Source organism: Poecilia formosa, unplaced genomic scaffold (genome assembly GCF_000485575.1).
Source record: "Poecilia formosa unplaced genomic scaffold, Poecilia_formosa-5.1.2 Scaffold398, whole genome shotgun sequence".
Lineage (NCBI taxonomy): Eukaryota > Metazoa > Chordata > Actinopteri > Cyprinodontiformes > Poeciliidae > Poecilia > Poecilia formosa.
Window position 1 is genome coordinate 209832 of NW_006800337.1, and position 19206 is coordinate 229037.

At 39.2% G+C, this 19206-nt stretch overlaps 1 protein-coding gene across 5 annotated transcripts in view; it reads left to right on the plus strand.

The window, feature by feature from the left end:
* The first annotated feature begins 4953 nt into the window (after window positions 1-4953).
* The window catches only part of LOC103154741 (CD2-associated protein-like), a 38880-nt gene continuing 24627 nt past the window's right edge, over window positions 4954-19206 (plus strand). For all 5 annotated transcript variants that reach the window (XM_016663007.1, XM_007576135.2, XM_016663008.1 and 2 more), the window contains exons 1-5: window positions 4954-5106; window positions 9494-9662; window positions 13324-13424; window positions 13685-13811; window positions 16338-16546. In XM_016663007.1, coding sequence (XP_016518493.1) covers window positions 5053-5106; window positions 9494-9662; window positions 13324-13424; window positions 13685-13811; window positions 16338-16546 — 660 coding nt within the window. In that variant the 5' untranslated portion in view covers window positions 4954-5052. The remainder of the gene's footprint in view (window positions 5107-9493; window positions 9663-13323; window positions 13425-13684; window positions 13812-16337; window positions 16547-19206) is intronic.

A 19206-nucleotide genomic window follows, 5' to 3' on the forward strand; every position in this document is an offset into this window, starting at 1 on the left:
AATCTCCATTCTACAACCACTAAAATCTGACACCACTCTGTTTTTGTTTGCATTTTGTGAAGAAGGAAGTTGTCTTCTTCAGAGGTTTTATGTCGATTTCTTCAGTAGTTCTTGGTGCAGCGCTACCACAGGCGGCGGGGGGGACAGGTTTTTCAGTGAGTTTGGATCGTTTGACACAGTGCAGTGAAACTTCGAACCACAGCAACTGAAAATGCAACAAATGTTGCAATTTTGGTCCCCAACCCAATCCAACCCAGTCTACCTGACTATCAGGTGTGAAAACACCTCAGTGGTGAACAGTACAGCCAGGTTGTGATTAATAAACAACCCTGGTCATGTTGTTGCTCCTTCTGTTTCAACTGAACCCAACAAACTGTCTACTCTCATTTTTTTTTCTCTCATCCATACGCATTTACTTTGCTTTTAAATATTAATCATTATGATTACTACTGATATAATAAACTTCACCTTAGTATTGTCATTGTAGGATTTTACCAGCCAGCTCACCTTAATGCTGGGTCTTTTTATGTTTCCAATCTTGTCAAAAATTTTGATTGTGCTAGTTAGTTCTGCTAAGGAAGCTACTGCAATGTGATAAAGGAGTCATGTTTACATGACAAATATGTGCAAAACTTTTTCAGTAAACTGCTAAAATACAAACCCCTCCCCCCCACAATTTCACACACAATTTCACACGTCGTCATCTTATTGAGGCGTTACAGTGACAAACCCCACCTACTTGGGAGCGGTTGCATATACTGTTTCAGGGAAATTGTAAATGATATTTATTCAAAGACCAGTCACATGAAAAGTGGACAGTGATTTTTTTTTTTTTAAGGGTATTCAAAAGATAGCATGGCTAAGTAATTAATTCCAGTCGAATTATGTAAGTTTGAACCCGAGAACATCTCTTGTCTTTATCTCATTAATTAAATTTGACCTCATGGTGTTCTGTTGGTGTGTGTGAGCTTGCATGTTCAGTCATGCTTCCAGCTGTGTGTGTGAGCTGCATACCTTCAATGAGTCCAGTCTTGCTCAGTAATACCATAACGGATACAGTTTGTGTCTGGTGCTCTTACTGCTGTCTAAGAGTTTCTGTTTTCAGAGAGCGCTCAGCTTATCAAAGCTGAAAACGTGAAGTGAAACCTGAACTTCTCAAGCTAAATGCTAAATCTGTTATTTACCGTCACGAAGTGATGAGTGTCTTAAAGCAAGCGCTGTACCTCATAGAGCAGAATGTTCCTGTTGTTGGAAGTGTGAAAGGAAGAAAGATCTGATCTGTCTCCTGCTTAGAATGACAGGGATTTCAGCTGGATTCTCTGTTTATTATGTGGCTAAAATGGCAATTATGTTGTTTTTCCTGTAAGATAAGAGTTTTAACAGGCAAATATCTGATCTGCCTGGAAACCTTTGCTGTTAGAGATACATTGGTTAGAATTTAGTGACCAGGTTTGGATCTCTGGGTTTTGTAAAGTTCTGACTCGGTTGCAGACTGCATAATAAAAAGCATTGCTATGATGACGTGCTGAATGCGTAATGTCAAAAAGAGCAGGAGCTTCTTAAAGAGACAGAAGGCCATTTTCAAGGTGTCAAATTGCAAAGTCAATTTTTTTTTAATTATGTTTGTTATATGCAGCATTTTTATAACAACTGAAGGTAACATTGTTACTTGATTGTGTTATAGAATGGTACTGTGTGCCTCTAAAATACACATTAAAACAAGGATATATTCTAACATCTAAAATATATATTGCTCATCCTGACTAACATGACTGAACCAGGAGTCTGTGTGCGTTCCTAGAGAATATTTATCCTTATGNTAATTCTGAACAGAACTGTAAGGATAACCATCATATGTCACATCACTTTTTCTCCCCCTCTTTCCAAGCTATTCTGAAAATGGTTTCTTAAAGAGTTCATCTGTCTAGTTACACACCATCTGCTAACCGATGGTGTGTAACTAGACTGTGTTCTACCTTTAATATATTTGAGACCTGCAGGATGCCCTGTGTGCTTCAAAAGCTCAGTTTCCATCTCGTTCGGATCTCTTTTGTCTTCCTGTGCTCACATTAACAGATTCTGTCAAATTACAGCTCACAGCAGTGGCTAAGCAGTTTATTTATATAAAGCCCGGGTGGAGCCGCTTCATGTGTTTAGACTGTCTCACAGGGTGTGAGCTGTGTGTATCTCCAGATGTTTACCTGAGTGTTTGGAAGTTGCAGTGAGAGGCTCGATTAAAAACTCACCTGTGTGGAAGAAAAGAATCGTTTTCAACGCCACAACATCATTCTTTATTGTCTGTGACTATCTTTTAACACTTGGTTCTCATAAATCAGTCCACACAATGTTTTCCAAAAGTCTTAGATATACTCAAGATGGTTCTGCCAAATGTGAAGTGTTCTATTGTTTTTGAAGTGATTAGAGGTTTTCAATTTGGTGAAATTACTTCTTCACTCAGGTCAGGTTAGTGTAGACCTACTTTTTTCCTGTAATGTATGTGGATGAGTTCTCAAAGACGTATGCTGCAGGAAAGAGAAACGAGGCAAGTTAACCTCTGTTACTTAAAATCTTCTGCAAAGACATTTTATTGAGACGGGAGCTTATGTCGACATGTGAGAACTTATTTAAATAAATTTTACTGCAACACTTTTGTTTTGTTGGTTTCTCATGTCTGTTTTGGTAACTCTGATGTTTGTCAGTCCTACCTGTGACCTACTCTTGCACTGTTACATCTCTATAAATTAAAGGTGTTATTGAAAATATGCTACTGTAATCCAGTTAAAATGTTAAGTCATAAATATAGAGATTAATATAAAAAATGTTTTACCTTTGATTATGGCTTATAGGTAGTGAAGAAATATTTTTCCCCCCCAAATTGGACTATTAAAACAAATGATTTTTAGTACATAAATACTCCTTGGTTCATGTCATCGTCTACACAGACAGGTGATGGATGTTTCACTGACATTCACTGACATCTGCCACAGGGAGAGTTTGTCACAAATGTTCATTGCTATGATGTAGGGCTGACTATATTTTTCAAGAGCAGTGTTTGTGGTGCTGTGACTGCTTTGTCATGCAGTCACAACCATATAGTTGCCTAAAAAACAACAAAAAAAAGAGTAATAAAATTGCATGTAGCACCAAGTCTCCTCCATTCAGTAGCAACATTCACACTGAAGAGTGTTACCAGTGCCACCTGGTGGTTCTTGGTTGTGATCTGTTGACTTATCGAGAACAATGTTTTCATGTTTTAGCTTCTGAATATTAGCCAGTTCCAGTCATCAGCCAAAAAATTTTTTTAAGTGTCTCTTCAGAAAAACAACTGTCCAAGCTGGTCTGGTGTGACTGGTTGTTCCTGGTCGGCTGTATCGGAGCAGAGATCTGCTCTGAGTTCAGCGCATAGGGGCCAGTTTCTGCTTGGACTTAGGCCCAGGCTGCCGTGGTGTTGGTGCCAGGGTTAGTGATGTCAGAGGGAGGCCCCACACACACACACACACACACACACACACACACACACACACACACACACACACACACACTCTCTCTCTCTACTGAAGCTGAGCCAAGTTTAACAGCAGGTAATGTTGTGTTAGTGAATGAGTGTTCCAGATGAGTGTTTGTGTGTGTGTGTGCCTTGCAGGGCTATTGGGAGTGTGTTGCCTGTATCTGTGTTTGGTATGAGGCCAGCAGCCAGCTCTCTGCAGAGTGCTGAATAAACAGCCAATCACACGGCCTGCTGTAGGAACTTCATCAAGGCTGTGCGGCGTGCCATGCTACGTGATGCTGTTAATGGTGCATGGAGATTGTTGTCATGTGGTCAGAGGGTCTGTAAAGGAATAATCCAGCATGTTTCTTCTCTACTTGATTTCACAGCAGATGAGAGGATTGATCCAGCAAGGGTTTTGTGTTGCATAGGGATGCACTGATTAAACCCACAACAATAAGCAATAAACCAGTTAATTGCGTGGTAAATTAAAATGAGCTCCATAATTTTCATTTGCATTGCTTAGTCTTGAAAGAGAATCTTGAAAAGCTGCCATTTTGAAAAACTTTGTATCTTTACCTGTTTTCTTTCTCTGAGCCCAGTGATTGATAGGTTTTAAAGAGCAAATTTGTTTTTTTGAGACATTATAATCCATTTTATGTATTGCTTTGGTTGTTTTTTATTTTTATTTTTGGATATTTAAAATGTCTTCTTCCAGTCCCAGTATTAAATGAAATTAAAGTTCAGGTGTACTTGTGTTATTCTGCCTTCAATTCTCTGCTGTACTGAAACACTGTCTCTGGTATTTTTACGATTACAAATGATGAGGGTTAACCCTTACTCTCTTGTGTATCCCTTAAATTATTGCACACTTGTATTTTAAAACATGAAATTCAGCAAATAATTTTTGAGAAAACTTTTTTTTAAGAAAATCATTCCGCCGGCTTTCTGCTTTCTTCCATAGGAATAATAAATGATGTGTGCTTTGACACTCAGATATTATATAATTTCAACTTTTTTAGTAAGTTGAAGTTATTTAAGTTACTGGAACGTCAGTAACTAAAATATTCAAAATTATTACTATTTTGTCCCAAATCAAGCCGACATACCTTTAAATTATGTCATTCTGTTTAAAGGCATTAGACAGAATGGAAGTGTGTTCTTGCTAGTTTCGTCCTAAAATAAGCACACTCAATTTACTCAATTTACTCAACCTGCTCTGAGTTCAGCATATAGGGGCCAGTTTCTGCTTGGACTTAGGCCAAGCACACTTGCATAAAAAATACAATAGATTTTTTTTTGTTTTTTGTTTTTTTTTTTGTTACAGGAACTAGGCAGTACATTTCCAACCACATTGAAGAATTAATTTTGTGCTCTAGGGGTCTTGATTCACATTTCTTGTTGTTTTGCTTTGCTCATCTTTGTTCTCTTTCTCTCTCTCCCCATCCCTGTCTGGATCAGAGGTCTTAGTGGAGTACGAATACGACGCGCTCCACGATGACGAGCTGACCCTGCGGCCGGGTGACATCATCAAGAATGTGCGCTACATCGAGGAGGAGGGCTGGATGGAGGGGGACCTCAACGGGAAGAGAGGGGTCTTCCCAGACAACTTTGTTAAGGTGGGAGAACACCGATGGGTCTTGTATTGCTTTCTACCTCCGGATCATGTTTTCCTTTGTGCTGCTGACAGGCCGGTTCCTGGGAGGTTGAATTTTATCAGAGTAGCTCCAGGTGTGGCCTACTGACAGGTTAGGTAGATCACTCAGGTTTTGTTGTGAGGCTACAAAGCAAACAAAAACACAAACATCATGCAGGGGTGGGCAATAATGCCAAACAATATTGCAATGTCTGTTTGTAAATATCTCTAATAATATCACAGACAATATTCCATGTTTTCTGCTTTTTAAATCAAATATGTAACTACATGTTTTTTTCCCCCTACTTTTCTTATAAACAGTCACCAGAATAAAAAAAATCTTTTTTTATAAATACATACAAAATCACACAATACTTTTAGTGCATCAAAGGAAGAAATAAATTACCAAGTGTAAATAAACTACTTATAAACACAAATGAAGCAGGTTTAGTTTTACAAGATGTTTGTCCCTCATTTTTTTTTTTTAAGAATTCAAACTGTGTAAAACAGAGAATCGTGTTTTTAAGACAAAAAAAGTCTTTCTTTTAAAAAACGCTCAACACCAAAATATGTCGCATCAAAAAAGCTGCATAAAGTGAAAGCTTGTGCTAACTTCCTAATGATCAGATTCTTTGTTCATTTTCATTTCTTCCATCTGTCACAGACATCTCCACTGAAGATGATGATGAATATTTTGGTTTTTAGCTTTCATTTTCCTGCAGCCCTTGCCCCAAAGGCAGGAATTTACACTCTGCACAGCCATGTCTCATACTAAATATAATAAACTCTAACATGATGAACCAACCTTTAATTATTTTACAGTTAAAACAAGCTACAGGAAATCAGCTCTAGTTCTTCAGCTGCTCTGTGCCTTTCAGCCATTTGGTATTGAACAGTTTATGTTATGAGTCAGCGTTTTGCCGTGGGCTGCTCCTCTCATCTTTCCTCATCTCTCCTTCCTGCTCCTTCGATCCTTTAATCCTCACGGCGAGATAGGTAATCCGCTAAGCGGCCTGCCGCCGCCGGCGGCCCTGGATGCGTAATCCTGTAAGCAGCAAGCAGTTGAACTTTGCCCCCAACAACATGACAGCAGGTTAGCATGCTGTGTTGTCGCAGTGAACGATAAGAGGCAGGAAACATGTGGGAATGGGTCACGGTAAGGCTGCCGGCTGCCGGCTAAATGCTAATATCAGGATTGGAAGGATGGGAATGTGGAATCTGATGTTTGTATGTGAGGACACAGAGAGCTGGAAGGCTTGAGATTTTATTTACTTACTCGCGTCGCTGTCAAGTGTCTGGATTTACGACCATCCGCTTTCCTGTCAGAGTTTAGTTTATCTCAGAGGAGCAAGGCATCGTTGTTGAGTAAATCTGATGGTTTCTGTTCACTTTGTGTTTTTGCCTCTTCATAGTCAAACAGATGTATATTTAGTAGGAATAATTTGACTGAAACTTTTTTTGGCTGTTCACACCAGATATTTCTACTTGGTCTAAACTTAGTAAATATATAAATGACTTTGAGAACCTGCTATGTGTAAACAAAGTTAGGGTAATGACTTTTAAGTGTTTTTAGCATAGCTACCTTTTAATATTTCACTTTATTACCCATCAGCTGACACATACACACCCATGGAGATAAATACCCAGAGCTGTATTGTATGCATTCATCCCTCAGGCCCTGTAAGCCATGATGAAATGACTATTTAAACATTTACAAGCGCCTTAATGAAGTTTTTCTTGAGTTTTTAATGAGACCAACACAAAATAGTTCATGATGGTAAAGTAGAATGAGACAAAATAATGCCAACACACTTTATTTGCCCATTCCTGTTGTTTCATTTCGAGGCTTTTAGGCTTAATTTTCCCAACTACATTGGAATTTGTTGGGAAAATTCCGACTTTCCTCAGATTTTAGATGGATGTAACAGAATTGCCTACACGAAGCCTAAACAGCTTTTTTTTTGAGAATGTCATTTCTTCCACATCTCAACTTTTCATAGAAAGGAAAGAAATTCCTGTCTGTCTTAATGACAGTTAACGAAATCAAATCTTTTTTTCTTTTCTTTCCTTGTCACATTTAAATAATTAGCACCCTGCGTGTGTTTAGGGTGTGGTGCCAGCACAAGCTCGTTCTTGTGAGCAGACTACCGCTCTGCTTTCCCAGCTCAAAGTGCAGATCTGGCGGTTTGTAGCTTTGTGCCTGGAGCTCAGAGCCTCCAGCTCGCCCAGGTCCACTGCTCTCTGTCTGGAGAGAAACCTGCTAATGCTGGACTCATCTTAATGTTTCCTGTGGTTTCACACTCAGCTGGATTTCCTCTCCACTAGAACTTTCATGTCAGCATTTGTAAACCAGGAAGTAGGCCACAAACGAGGTCACCATGCGCACACACCTATACACACACATTTACAGGATACACAACCTTTACGGATCAGCAAATTTTTTTTTCTTTCCTTTATTTTTCTGGTTTGTAAATAAAGAAAGAAAAGTTGTGGTAAACCTAATATATCGTATTTTATGGCTCAGGTTTTTGAGGTGGGCAGTTTGCCCAACAATCTTAAGTTTCAAGTGAGATTCATTGGTTGATGCAGCTTCCTGTCTATGAACTGTTGTACTGAGCAAAACGTTTATCTATTTAATCATTTCTGGATGAACATAAGAAACACACACTTTAGTCCTGTGACCGATTTTTAATCTCTGATTTCTGTAAAACTTTTACCTGCTGTTTGATATTTTATTAGCGTCAGCTGCTACATAGCTACCGTAATGTCCAGACTTTAAGCCACTACTTTATTCACGCACTTTGAACACTATGATTTGGCTACTGAACAGCTTTTCACAAACGTGTTTCCAAAGGATGAGAATATGCTTTGATGAAGGATATTATTGGATGTCACACAAAAAAAAACATAATTCTTTACTTATTTTAGTAAAAGTTTTGATGAGATTTAAAAGTTAATTTCTCATTTTTAGTTCGCTTCACTGCACAGTTTCGTCTAGCTTATGGAAAAACATCATCTGCCAAATAAACAGTAAACTAACCAATTAAATTTTTGCTTAGGGTGTGTGTAATTTTTTTTCTCCATACATTTGTTAATAATAAATGATGGAGGGGATAAAAAAAGTCAATTATAATAAAAAAATTTTCTCACAAACTAAAAAGGAAAACCTCGAAAGTACATTCAACATCATCATCTACGCCCTATAGACAAGTGTAGCCTGTGTGTGTAAAATTAATTTTCTTTTCAAAGTTAATGGTCGTAGCTCAGTAGTCATAATAGAAATTGCAGCAAGTTGCTGCTTGTTCTCACATAAGATGCAAAGCAGAACTACATTTAACACCTGAGGTGTCTGATGTTTGCTATATCTGAGCTGCTAATTTTTTATTGTAAATTGAAGTAACTGGAAATGGATTTATTGGTACTTTTACTTTCAGACTGTAAGACTAAGCCTACTATTACATTACAACTAGAATTCTGTTCAATGTAGCGGTCGCCATTTCTTCCCTCCTAAGTTAATATGTGAAGCTTGCAAGAAATGGAGGGAAGCTAAAGCGAAGCGACTGAGCTGGAGTATAAATCTGCAATTCAAAGATTGTTCCTCATAGATTCCACATTGCCAACTTAGTGGCTTGTCAACAGTGTCTAATAATTTCCGATCTTCCTGCTTACTCAGATCTTCTCCACTGTATCACTCCACCCAAACGTTACCCTGACTTCAGGCTGAATAATGTAACATCTGACTTTGTTGCTCCTGCAACCGCAAAGATCATTATCTGTGATGCACACTGCAGTTTTATATTGGGTGGAGATTTAAGTTTATTAAGTGACTTTCGGTCATTAATACAGAGATATGACAGCAGCACCTGTTTCCCTGGTTTGACCACATGTCTCTGAGCTCGGTTGGGAAACCCTGATTCCATTCCTGATTCTCTGTACGATTTGGACTTTTTGTTCGGGAGTTTCCCAGAATCGGCCTCTTTGGCAGCTGCTTTACAGCCAGACTCCCTGACTTGGCTGGAATCAGCAGCAGGCCAGGCGCTCCATTTAGACACGAGCGTCTTGAAAGTTTTACGATGTCGCGCCTGCAGAGCGGCTGCAGCAGCTGCCACAGGTCGCATTTCGCTTCTCCTCACCAGGCCTGGTTTACACGTCCTCTTTCTATGGAAGCCAGTTGATGCGTCTGTGCACAGTTCCTGTATGGAACGCTCCCCCTGACCACATTCAGCAGTGATCTGGATGACCACAGCCTGTTTTTGATGCATTCATTTGCATTGTAGAGAGAACTGCAGATTTTTTTTCCCCAATATATGGGAAATGTTACTTGAAGTTAAAAGTGTTAGACATTTATTTTTCATGTTCTTTTTCCTTAGGAGCTGAAAAAGGACCCCAAAGAGGTCAAGGAAACCAGAAATGAGCCAAAGGAGGAGCCCGGCCAGCCTCAGGGCAGAGAGAGCAGTGTGGCCAACCTGGTCAAGAGGATAAGTGTCATCGGCATCCCCACCGGGGGATTCCAGCCCATGCCCCCCGCAGCATCAAAGAGTAAGAGACGGGATTTCTCCTTCCACAACATTCCCATTCAGTTCTAGTCAAATCCATTTTAACAGCTGCAGTTATGCAATATTAAGTTATTGACCAATATAAAATAGCAATTGCCTTGCTTAGTCGTCTCTTGCATCTTAACAGTAACTAAACTGTTTATAGATTTATATCAAGAGTGAAGACATATTTTTCATATCAAAACATCAGCAATTTTCTCAGCTTTATATTAAGCCATATTTATAGAAATCGGGAAAGGAATAAGGGCGCTACCAGCATTTTTGTGACGGATTCTTGCTCATCCCACATTGGAACAGTCTGGTTTTGTGGACATGACTCACTGCGTAGCAATGGCACATACATTAGCGTCGCTAACATTAGCCGCTAAAAGGCGATGTTCAAACCATTAATGTATATCATTGACAGAGTGGTGTCAGATTTTAGTGGTTGTAGAATCTCCATTCTACAACCACTAAAATCTGACACCACTCTGTTTTTGTTTGCATTTTGTGAAGAAGGAAGTTGTCTTCTTCAGAGGTTTTATGTCGATTTCTTCAGTAGTTCTTGGTGCAGCGCTACCACAGGCGGCGGGGGGGACAGGTTTTTCAGTGAGTTTGGATCGTTTGACACAGTGCAGTGAAACTTCGAACCACAGCAACTGAAAATGCAACAAATGTTGCAATTTTGGTCCCCAACCCAATCCAACCCAGTCTACCTGACTATCAGGTGTGAAAACACCTCAGTGGTGAACAGTACAGCCAGGTTGTGATTAATAAACAACCCTGGTCATGTTGTTGCTCCTTCTGTTTCAACTGAACCCAACAAACTGTCTACTCTCATTTTTTTTTCTCTCATCCATACGCATTTACTTTGCTTTTAAATATTAATCATTATGATTACTACTGATATAATAAACTTCACCTTAGTATTGTCATTGTAGGATTTTACCAGCCAGCTCACCTAATTCCTGGGTCTTTTTGTGTTTCCAATCTTGTCAAAAATTTTGATTGTGCTAGTTAGTTCTGCTAAGGAAGCTACTGCAATGTGATAAAGGAGTCATGTTTACATGACAAATATGTGCAAAACTTTTTCAGTAAACTGCTAAAATACAAACCCCTCCCCCCCACAATTTCACACACAATTTCACACGTCGTCATCTTATTGAGGCGTTACAGTGACAAACCCCACCTACTTGGGAGCGGTTGCATATACTGTTTCAGGGAAATTGTAAATGATATTTATTCAAAGACCAGTCACATGAAAAGTGGACAGTGATTTTTTTTTTTTTAAGGGTATTCAAAAGATAGCATGGCTAAGTAATTAATTCCAGTCGAATTATGTAAGTTTGAACCCGAGAACATCTCTTGTCTTTATCTCATTAATTAAATTTGACCTCATGGTGTTCTGTTGGTGTGTGTGAGCTTGCATGTTCAGTCATGCTTCCAGCTGTGTGTGTGAGCTGCATACCTTCAATGAGTCCAGTCTTGCTCAGTAATACCATAACGGATACAGTTTGTGTCTGGTGCTCTTACTGCTGTCTAAGAGTTTCTGTTTTCAGAGAGCGCTCAGCTTATCAAAGCTGAAAACGTGAAGTGAAACCTGAACTTCTCAAGCTAAATGCTAAATCTGTTATTTACCGTCACGAAGTGATGAGTGTCTTAAAGCAAGCGCTGTACCTCATAGAGCAGAATGTTCCTGTTGTTGGAAGTGTGAAAGGAAGAAAGATCTGATCTGTCTCCTGCTTAGAATGACAGGGATTTCAGCTGGATTCTCTGTTTATTATGTGGCTAAAATGGCAATTATGTTGTTTTTCCTGTAAGATAAGAGTTTTAACAGGCAAATATCTGATCTGCCTGGAAACCTTTGCTGTTAGAGATACATTGGTTAGAATTTAGTGACCAGGTTTGGATCTCTGGGTTTTGTAAAGTTCTGACTCGGTTGCAGACTGCATAATAAAAAGCATTGCTATGATGACGTGCTGAATGCGTAATGTCAAAAAGAGCAGGAGCTTCTTAAAGAGACAGAAGGCCATTTTCAAGGTGTCAAATTGCAAAGTCAATTTTTTTTTAATTATGTTTGTTATATGCAGCATTTTTATAACAACTGAAGGTAACATTGTTACTTGATTGTGTTATAGAATGGTACTGTGTGCCTCTAAAATACACATTAAAACAAGGATATATTCTAACATCTAAAATATATATTGCTCATCCTGACTAACATGACTGAACCAGGAGTCTGTGTGCGTTCCTAGAGAATATTTATCCTTATCTCAACTCTGAGACATCCAAAATGCTGGAAACATTTTCAAGTCCAGCATGTTTCATAACAGACAGAGAGGAAACCTTTGACTCCTTTCAAACATGTCTCAACATAAAATGAAATACAGTTTCCTTTTTAAATAATCTTTGTGCGTCTTCTGACTTCATTTGAAACACATTACCATCTAAGTTGGTAACTTTGACTCTCCTCCTCATTGTATTACAGTCGGGACCAGAGAGTGCTGTCGGAACCCATCTTAGTGCTACTGCAGAAGCTAACATTTACAGTCATCATTATTGTCGCTCTTAGAGGTACAACCAAAACGTCCTCGAATAAGCGACTTTTCTGTGAATAATTTGAAGCTACATGTCTATGAAAACGCAGCAAATAGGTGAATCCATAGATATACAGTTATTAATCATTAACACAAAAAATTACTTTGTTCTGTTGATTCTGTACCTTAACCACCCGTAACTTTTTTCAAATTTTGTTTTTGGGATTAGAAGTATTTTCCTATAGGCATTGATTTTTTTAAAAAAAGATTTTGTTGAATTCAGATGGTCAGCAGCTCACAGTCCAAATTAGTTACAAAGCTAATGTTTGCTTAAATGCTTTCAGTTCAAATTCAAATTCAAATTCAAAAATACTTTATTAATCCAAAGGGAAATTAAATACATCATGTTGGCTTCCACTAAAATAATGAGCAACAATAATTTAATCTGTTTAGTAAGTCAACTTGAGTTTTTAAGTCCAAATTAGCCAAAAAGTTAATGTTAGCTCCTATGCTATAATCATGCTTCAAACAGCCAGAGTTAGCTCTGGTCACCGTTTCTTATTCAACGGGCTTTAAACAATATCGGCAAAACTTTTTTGCTGTTTTGAAAATTAAATTTTATTCACACTTATTTATTGTAAATCAGTATTAATTTGATGCCAATCACGGTAATTCATTATAAAATTTGGATAAAAATGTGTTCACGGCTGCTACCCCTCAGCATGTTCTGTTTTTATGCTGTAAGTTTGACGTGATTCATGGCGAAATTTTCTACTGCAAATCTACCGAGTTACAAATTTTCCACAGTTCACCCTACAGAGTTGTTTTGTTGTTGTTTCTTTCTTAAACGTAGATGTTTTTCTGGTTTTCCGTGCGTGGGTTACATCTTCTGCTTCTTAAACACCCAGTCTTCAGGTTGGGTGTGTCTCCCACAGCACAATCTGATTGGGTCCCCCTGCAGGTTTTACACCTTTCTTTGCTTACTTACCTGTCAGTTGCAAGACCCTGACTTTTGAGAGTGAGCACAGATCCACAGACACACACGGACGCTTTTTGATATAAACATAGACTTATTTTTGTTTTGTTTGTTTTGTCTTTTTTTTTTTTCTTCTTCCTCGTTCCCAACAGAGCCGAAGAGGAGGCAGTGCAAGGTACTGTTTGATTATCAGCCGGTAAACGAAGATGAACTGGAGCTGAAAGTCGGAGACGTCGTCGACATCCTAGAAGAGGTAATTTAAAAGTTTCAGTCATGTACTCTGCTCATGGTTGGAATCTTACCAGCTCCTTTTAAACGTGGGTCTGCTGAAGCAAGAATGCCATATTGTTGGCTTGTTTTTAAAGCGCTGAGCATCTCCTGACTGGTTTTGTTCTCTGCATGTCAGAGCATGCAGACAAAAGAAGCAAACGTTTGTTTCTTCATCCAACCGACCTGAAAGTCAGAATGGTAGAGGATCGTTGATGTTTTCGATTTATTTTCTTCTGGTGGCAGGTTGAGGAGGGCTGGTGGAGCGGGAGTCTCAACGGCAGATCTGGACTGTTTCCATCCAACTTTGTCAAAGAGCTGGAGGCAGGAGGAGAAGAGGCAGAGGCCAACGACACGGTGGCTGACAAACCTGGTAAAGCTGAGGGGCTCAGCAGCATTTCTAGAGACACTGCAGCTTCAGAGGAGGCAGCAAAAGGAAAACTAAATCATCGTAGGGGAACTGGAACGTAACTCTGGGTTTGACATTTGGAAGAAATGTTACCAAAACAAAACAATGGGTCTTTGCAGCGTATGAACAAATGTCAAGGTGTGTGCTGCCTGCAGAAGAAAGACACTGGAAGAAAACTCCAGTGGAAGTTTGGTGGAAATTTACAGATTGTAGTTCATTCAGTATAAATATCAAAGAGACTAAAAGGTAATTACTTTGTCTAACATCCCTAATAGACACTTAATGATTTGTTGCCAGCAAGAGTTTTGTCACTAAGGGCGTCAAACATGGAGCCAAAAATTTTCCGATTTGATTTCAGTTATGAGGAAAGACAAACTTTAGTGTATTTAAAAGACATTTAATGTGTCTGACCAGCTGTGAATGGGTGATAAATCAATTTTACTGATTAATCAAATTTACTGTCTCTGAAGATTTATTTTTTGGCAAATGTTAGAGTGATGTCAGCCCGCCCAGAGCGAACCATCTTGTTTTACAGTTAGTATTTAGTTAGACTTTGAAGTCAGGGCAACTCCTGGAAGGAATGATTGGGGGGGAAAAAACAAGTTTTTGAAAATATTTTCTGTCATTTGCAATTCCTTTTTAGAGAATTGCAGATTTCTTAAAAATAATTTCTTTTTAAGAAAAGAAATGGAAAATGAATCAACTAAAATTAGATCTGGTATGAAGAAAAGCTGAGATTTTATTTTAAAGCCATGTCACCTACATTTTTCTCCTTCTCTCTTTCTTACCCTTTCTTTCTCTTTTTATCTTCTCTTTCTCTACCCATCTCTTTCTTCTTTTTGCTCTGTTTGTCTTTCTCTCTCTATCTTTCCATCTTTTTCTTTCTTAGAAAAAAGGATTTATTTTTATTTTTATATCTATCTTTTTCTCTGTCCCTCTCTCTGTCTCCCTACCTAATTAGCAGAAGGTACAGGGAGAAAGTTTGAACCTCTCAAACAACTCCATACATTACGCTTTGTTCAAAATTCTCCACTGTGATGTATGGTGGTGGAAGCATCATACTGCAGAGAAGCTTTTGTTTATAAAAAACATGAACTACAGTAGATTGAGGCCAAAACAGAGAAATCATCTGTTTTTGTTAGAAGTGGGCAGATTCAAACTCAACCATGTGGTTTATTTCACTGTTTGAGTTTCACTTTTTTTCTGTCATATTAAAACTAAAAAAAAAAAATATCCCACACCAGTAATTCATAACCCAGATTTTACAATGCATATTTTAATAACTCACTGTTATGCAAAGTCAGAAAGAATGAAGCGGTCACACCTATTCTATGCTGCCAGTCGGCAGTGGGGCTGGGCTAAATGTGCCAGGCTCCATGCAGCGTCCCAATTAGAACGTTGCCACCTTGGTCTCAGCACAACAGGGAGAAGAAGTCATGCATACAAATTCACTGATTGCTGTAAGCTGATCATGCTGAGGCCTGGAGTTGGGCTGCCTTAATGGCTGAGCATGTTGCTCTGTCTCTGTATACGACTGAACAGAGACGGAATTAAAAGTGGAAGAAGCCCAGTCAGTTTGCTGAATGAGCCATAGATCTTGGACAGTGTCTGATCTCTCTAAATATAAATATTTGAGATTTTCTTTGGCAACGTGACAGGTGAATTCATTGTCACTCTTTCACTTCAATGTTGTGCTTAAAGTATCGAGTCAGAACCTGGAGTAAAGAAAACACAAGTTGCATCCAGAGGGGAAAAAAGATGATTTAAAAGTTGTTCAAGACATGAGTGCATTTTTGATTATCTAGTCAACAATGCTTAAGTGATTTCCAGAAACAGTTCAGTGATGTAATATTTTTTAGTTCTGACTGCAGACTACTTCAAGGATTTGAAGCTCAAACATAAAATAAAACTGACTGAAAGAATTTTCCCTAAATAGTATTTTACAGTCTTCCCTCTGAACTGCTCTTGTGGTTATGTTTGATTGTAAATGTAATTAGACAAGGTCTTTTATTAGCAATGGTGGAGCCAAACCTTGAAGTAGTTTGTATACAAGTGTGACATCTGAATAAATTATCATGTTTTCCCAACTCAAAAAGTCATAGTCTTGTGTAATATTGTACAATTATCTTTGATATTTTTTATCCAAAGTCTTCAAAGTCGGCTTCTAGAGTCTTCTTATTGGTTATAGTGTGGTCTAACGCTCATAGAACCAACTCATCATTCAGTATTTTTTATTGGAATTACAGCATTTAAATCTAACTTTGAAGCTTCCCAATGTCAAGTTATTCTATTTAGAAATTGACATGTAATAAATTACAACTTCTTTGTAACTTGCAGGATTAATCCAAAGTAAAACACTGAAGGATCTGAACTTCCCCAAGAAGTACAGTCTGCTCTGTTCTTTCTTGTTCTTGTTCTTTCAATGTTGGACGATGCAGGACTGGGGATCGTAGCAAAGTGTTCATCTGACTTTGTTGGGTCTCCTTGCAGATGGAAGTGGAACAGAACCAGCTGCCACTCCCACAACTCCTCAGCCGGACTCAGGAAACGGAGCCACCCATCAGCCCAGACGGATCATAGGCGTCGGTTTCGGAGACATTTTCAAAGGTGGTCCGGTGAAACTAAGAACGCAGCCCAGCCCCATCACAGAGGACAGGAAAGTCAAAGACCAAGAGAAAGACAAAGCTGGTCCGGCTCAGGTACGGTTGGTATCACATATAGAAACACTGGATCGTAGTGGTCTGAACCATCTCTGCTTCTCACTAATCTGAGCACAAAGGTTAAGAAAACCCCATCAGAGCTGAACACTCACACTCCTGATGCCTCCATTAAAATTCATGTCTGGTTTGTGTTTGTTGTGAACGCACTTGTTTCTGCTCTCATCAGCACAAGTGCAGATTATCTTCTGTTTCTTCCTGTGGATTTGCAGGCAGGTACTGCATTGCTTCCATCTCATCTCCCCTTCTGTAGTGCTCTGGACAAAAAGCACTGCTGCACCAGGCTGTTAAGCTGTCTGGTGATCATTGTGATCATATGTATGAGCTGCAGAAAGTAGAAAGGGGCGAGCTTTAATCCTCACAAATTCCCATCCAGCAGTATGACGAGAGAGTTATCCATTTCTTTAAGAAGAAAGCATGGCCACCTGCCCAAGATGGTTGTTTCATCTGCAGAGGTAATGATGACGTCAAACTTGTTTGGCCCTGCAACTCTTTGTGAACCACGTGTTTTAACAGATTTTGCTGAGAAATTCAATTGAGGTTTAGGCATTCCTGCTCTACCCCACCTGTGGTCTGACCATCAAGCAGTTCAAGTTCTAGTATAGCAGAGAAGCAGTGACTGTAGAGCTTCACGAAGAGTCCGGATAGAGTTTTGCTACTATGTGCAGAACTTAAGATAAAGCTATCGTTGTCCACAATCAAAGTATGTCTTGTGGACATACTTTGATAAAGCAGAAAGAGAGGGTCTGATGGGGTACTTGATTGACTAGATATTGTCTTGCCCAACAGGTTTCTGCCATCTCACTTTGCTGAAGTGTAAACTTGTGTCTAAGTCACGTGAAGGGGAAGTATTCGTCGTCTTCTCAGAAACTGTAGCCTGGTCTGATTCTCAAAACAAGCAGAAAGTATAGCTCAGTCCCTCTAGTAGAAAAGCATTGACCTCCTTCAGGTTTTAGCTGGTTTTCTAGTTAACTTAAATGGGCCTTTTAGCGTGTTTTGACCTGAAAGTCCAGTAAATTGACCATCAAGAGATCATTGTTTGATTGGGGACCAAAGTTTACAACATTTGTTAGATTTTCAGCTGTTGTGGTTCGCTTTCTCACTGCACTGTGTCAAACAAACCAAACTATTTGAGCAACTCATTCACCTCCTGATGAACCACTGATATACCTCTGAACATGACCTTATTCCTTCTTCACGAAACTGCACAACTTCCTTCTTCACAAAATTAGAAACAAAAATGGAGTGGCGTCAGATTTTAGCAGTTGTAGCATTTCTCTTTTGTCTTTGACAAATGTGCCAAGTAAACACCATGTAGGCAGACCAGAGTTCATGTTTTTTGACCCACATCAGAGTTCGATTGTGCAATCACACCTCCCCAAACGAACTTGACTTTCTAGGCAAATGAACTGGAGTTTTATTAAAGTGGACTAAACAGGGCTTGTGTGAAATGTGAAAAGTTTGTGCAAAAAACCCCAACTTGGGGTGTAAATAACCCTAAGTGCAAAAAAAACTTGGGGTGCTACAGTTTTTAAGCTACTGTAGCAAGAATTTCTCTAGTAGTCCCTGGTACTGTAATTTTATAGAAATACCAATTATTGTGCAAAGTGTTGCCCTTCTGTTTGCCTATTTATCCAAAATATTGCTTCAAATGAGCTGTTTGAGCAGATCTGATAACTCTCAGTGCAACCAATATTCCAAAACATTAGTCCTTTTAGAAAGGAGGCATTCTGACTCTTTACAGCCAACTTTCTGTTTGTTTTAGCAAAGGAAAAGTACCAGAAAATTCCCATCCTACAGCTGACTGACAGCTCACAGTGGGTGGGGGAGAGGGAGTGCTACTTGGTTCTAAATTCGGCCAATTGTTACTAGATGAGCCAGTAGATGTGGCTAATGGATACCTCACCAGGGAGGAGCTGGACCAAGTGACTTGGGGGACAGAAGACTTGGCGTCTGATTAGGCTGCTGCCTCCGCGACCCAACCATGAAGATGTGGAAGATACCGGATAAATATTTTAAGACTTTCTAGTCAAACTGGAAACTGCCTGAAGAAAGGTGGGGAGGTTTGCAGCAAAGGTCCCACAGTTGAGATCATGCTCATTTAGGATGACGTCCATGGGGACTAATGGTCTCTGTATTTGGCCAGCTAGCTACACCACAAGCCACCCTAAATGCTGCTACAGTTGCTGACCTCTGAAAATGTCCCATTAATACCATGCTGTCAGTCTTTCTGCTGATTCGGCACATTTGTAGCGATACTGGAAACAGTTTCCTATTAGTTTGTACAAAATATGTTCAGATCCTTAGTTCTCTATGTTTACCTAAAATGTCTAACAAAGACCCACTATCGGCACAAACTGTTACGTTTATGCTGACTCATCAAACTAGATACTAATTTTATGTAATAAACAGAAACCCAGGTTTATTTTATCCTTTCTGTTTTTATTCTTGATGTATCAAATAGAAACTGATGCAGTGTTTCTGCTGTTTGACACTATTAACACTCTTCCTTAAATAGTTGAGTTTAACTTTGTGTTGAAACTCTCCCCTCCTCTCTCTCTCTCTCGCTCCCTCTCTCTGTCTCTCTTCACATCGGCCGTCACACTGTTTCACCACTAACTCTCCTCACTTTCCTCTGCTCC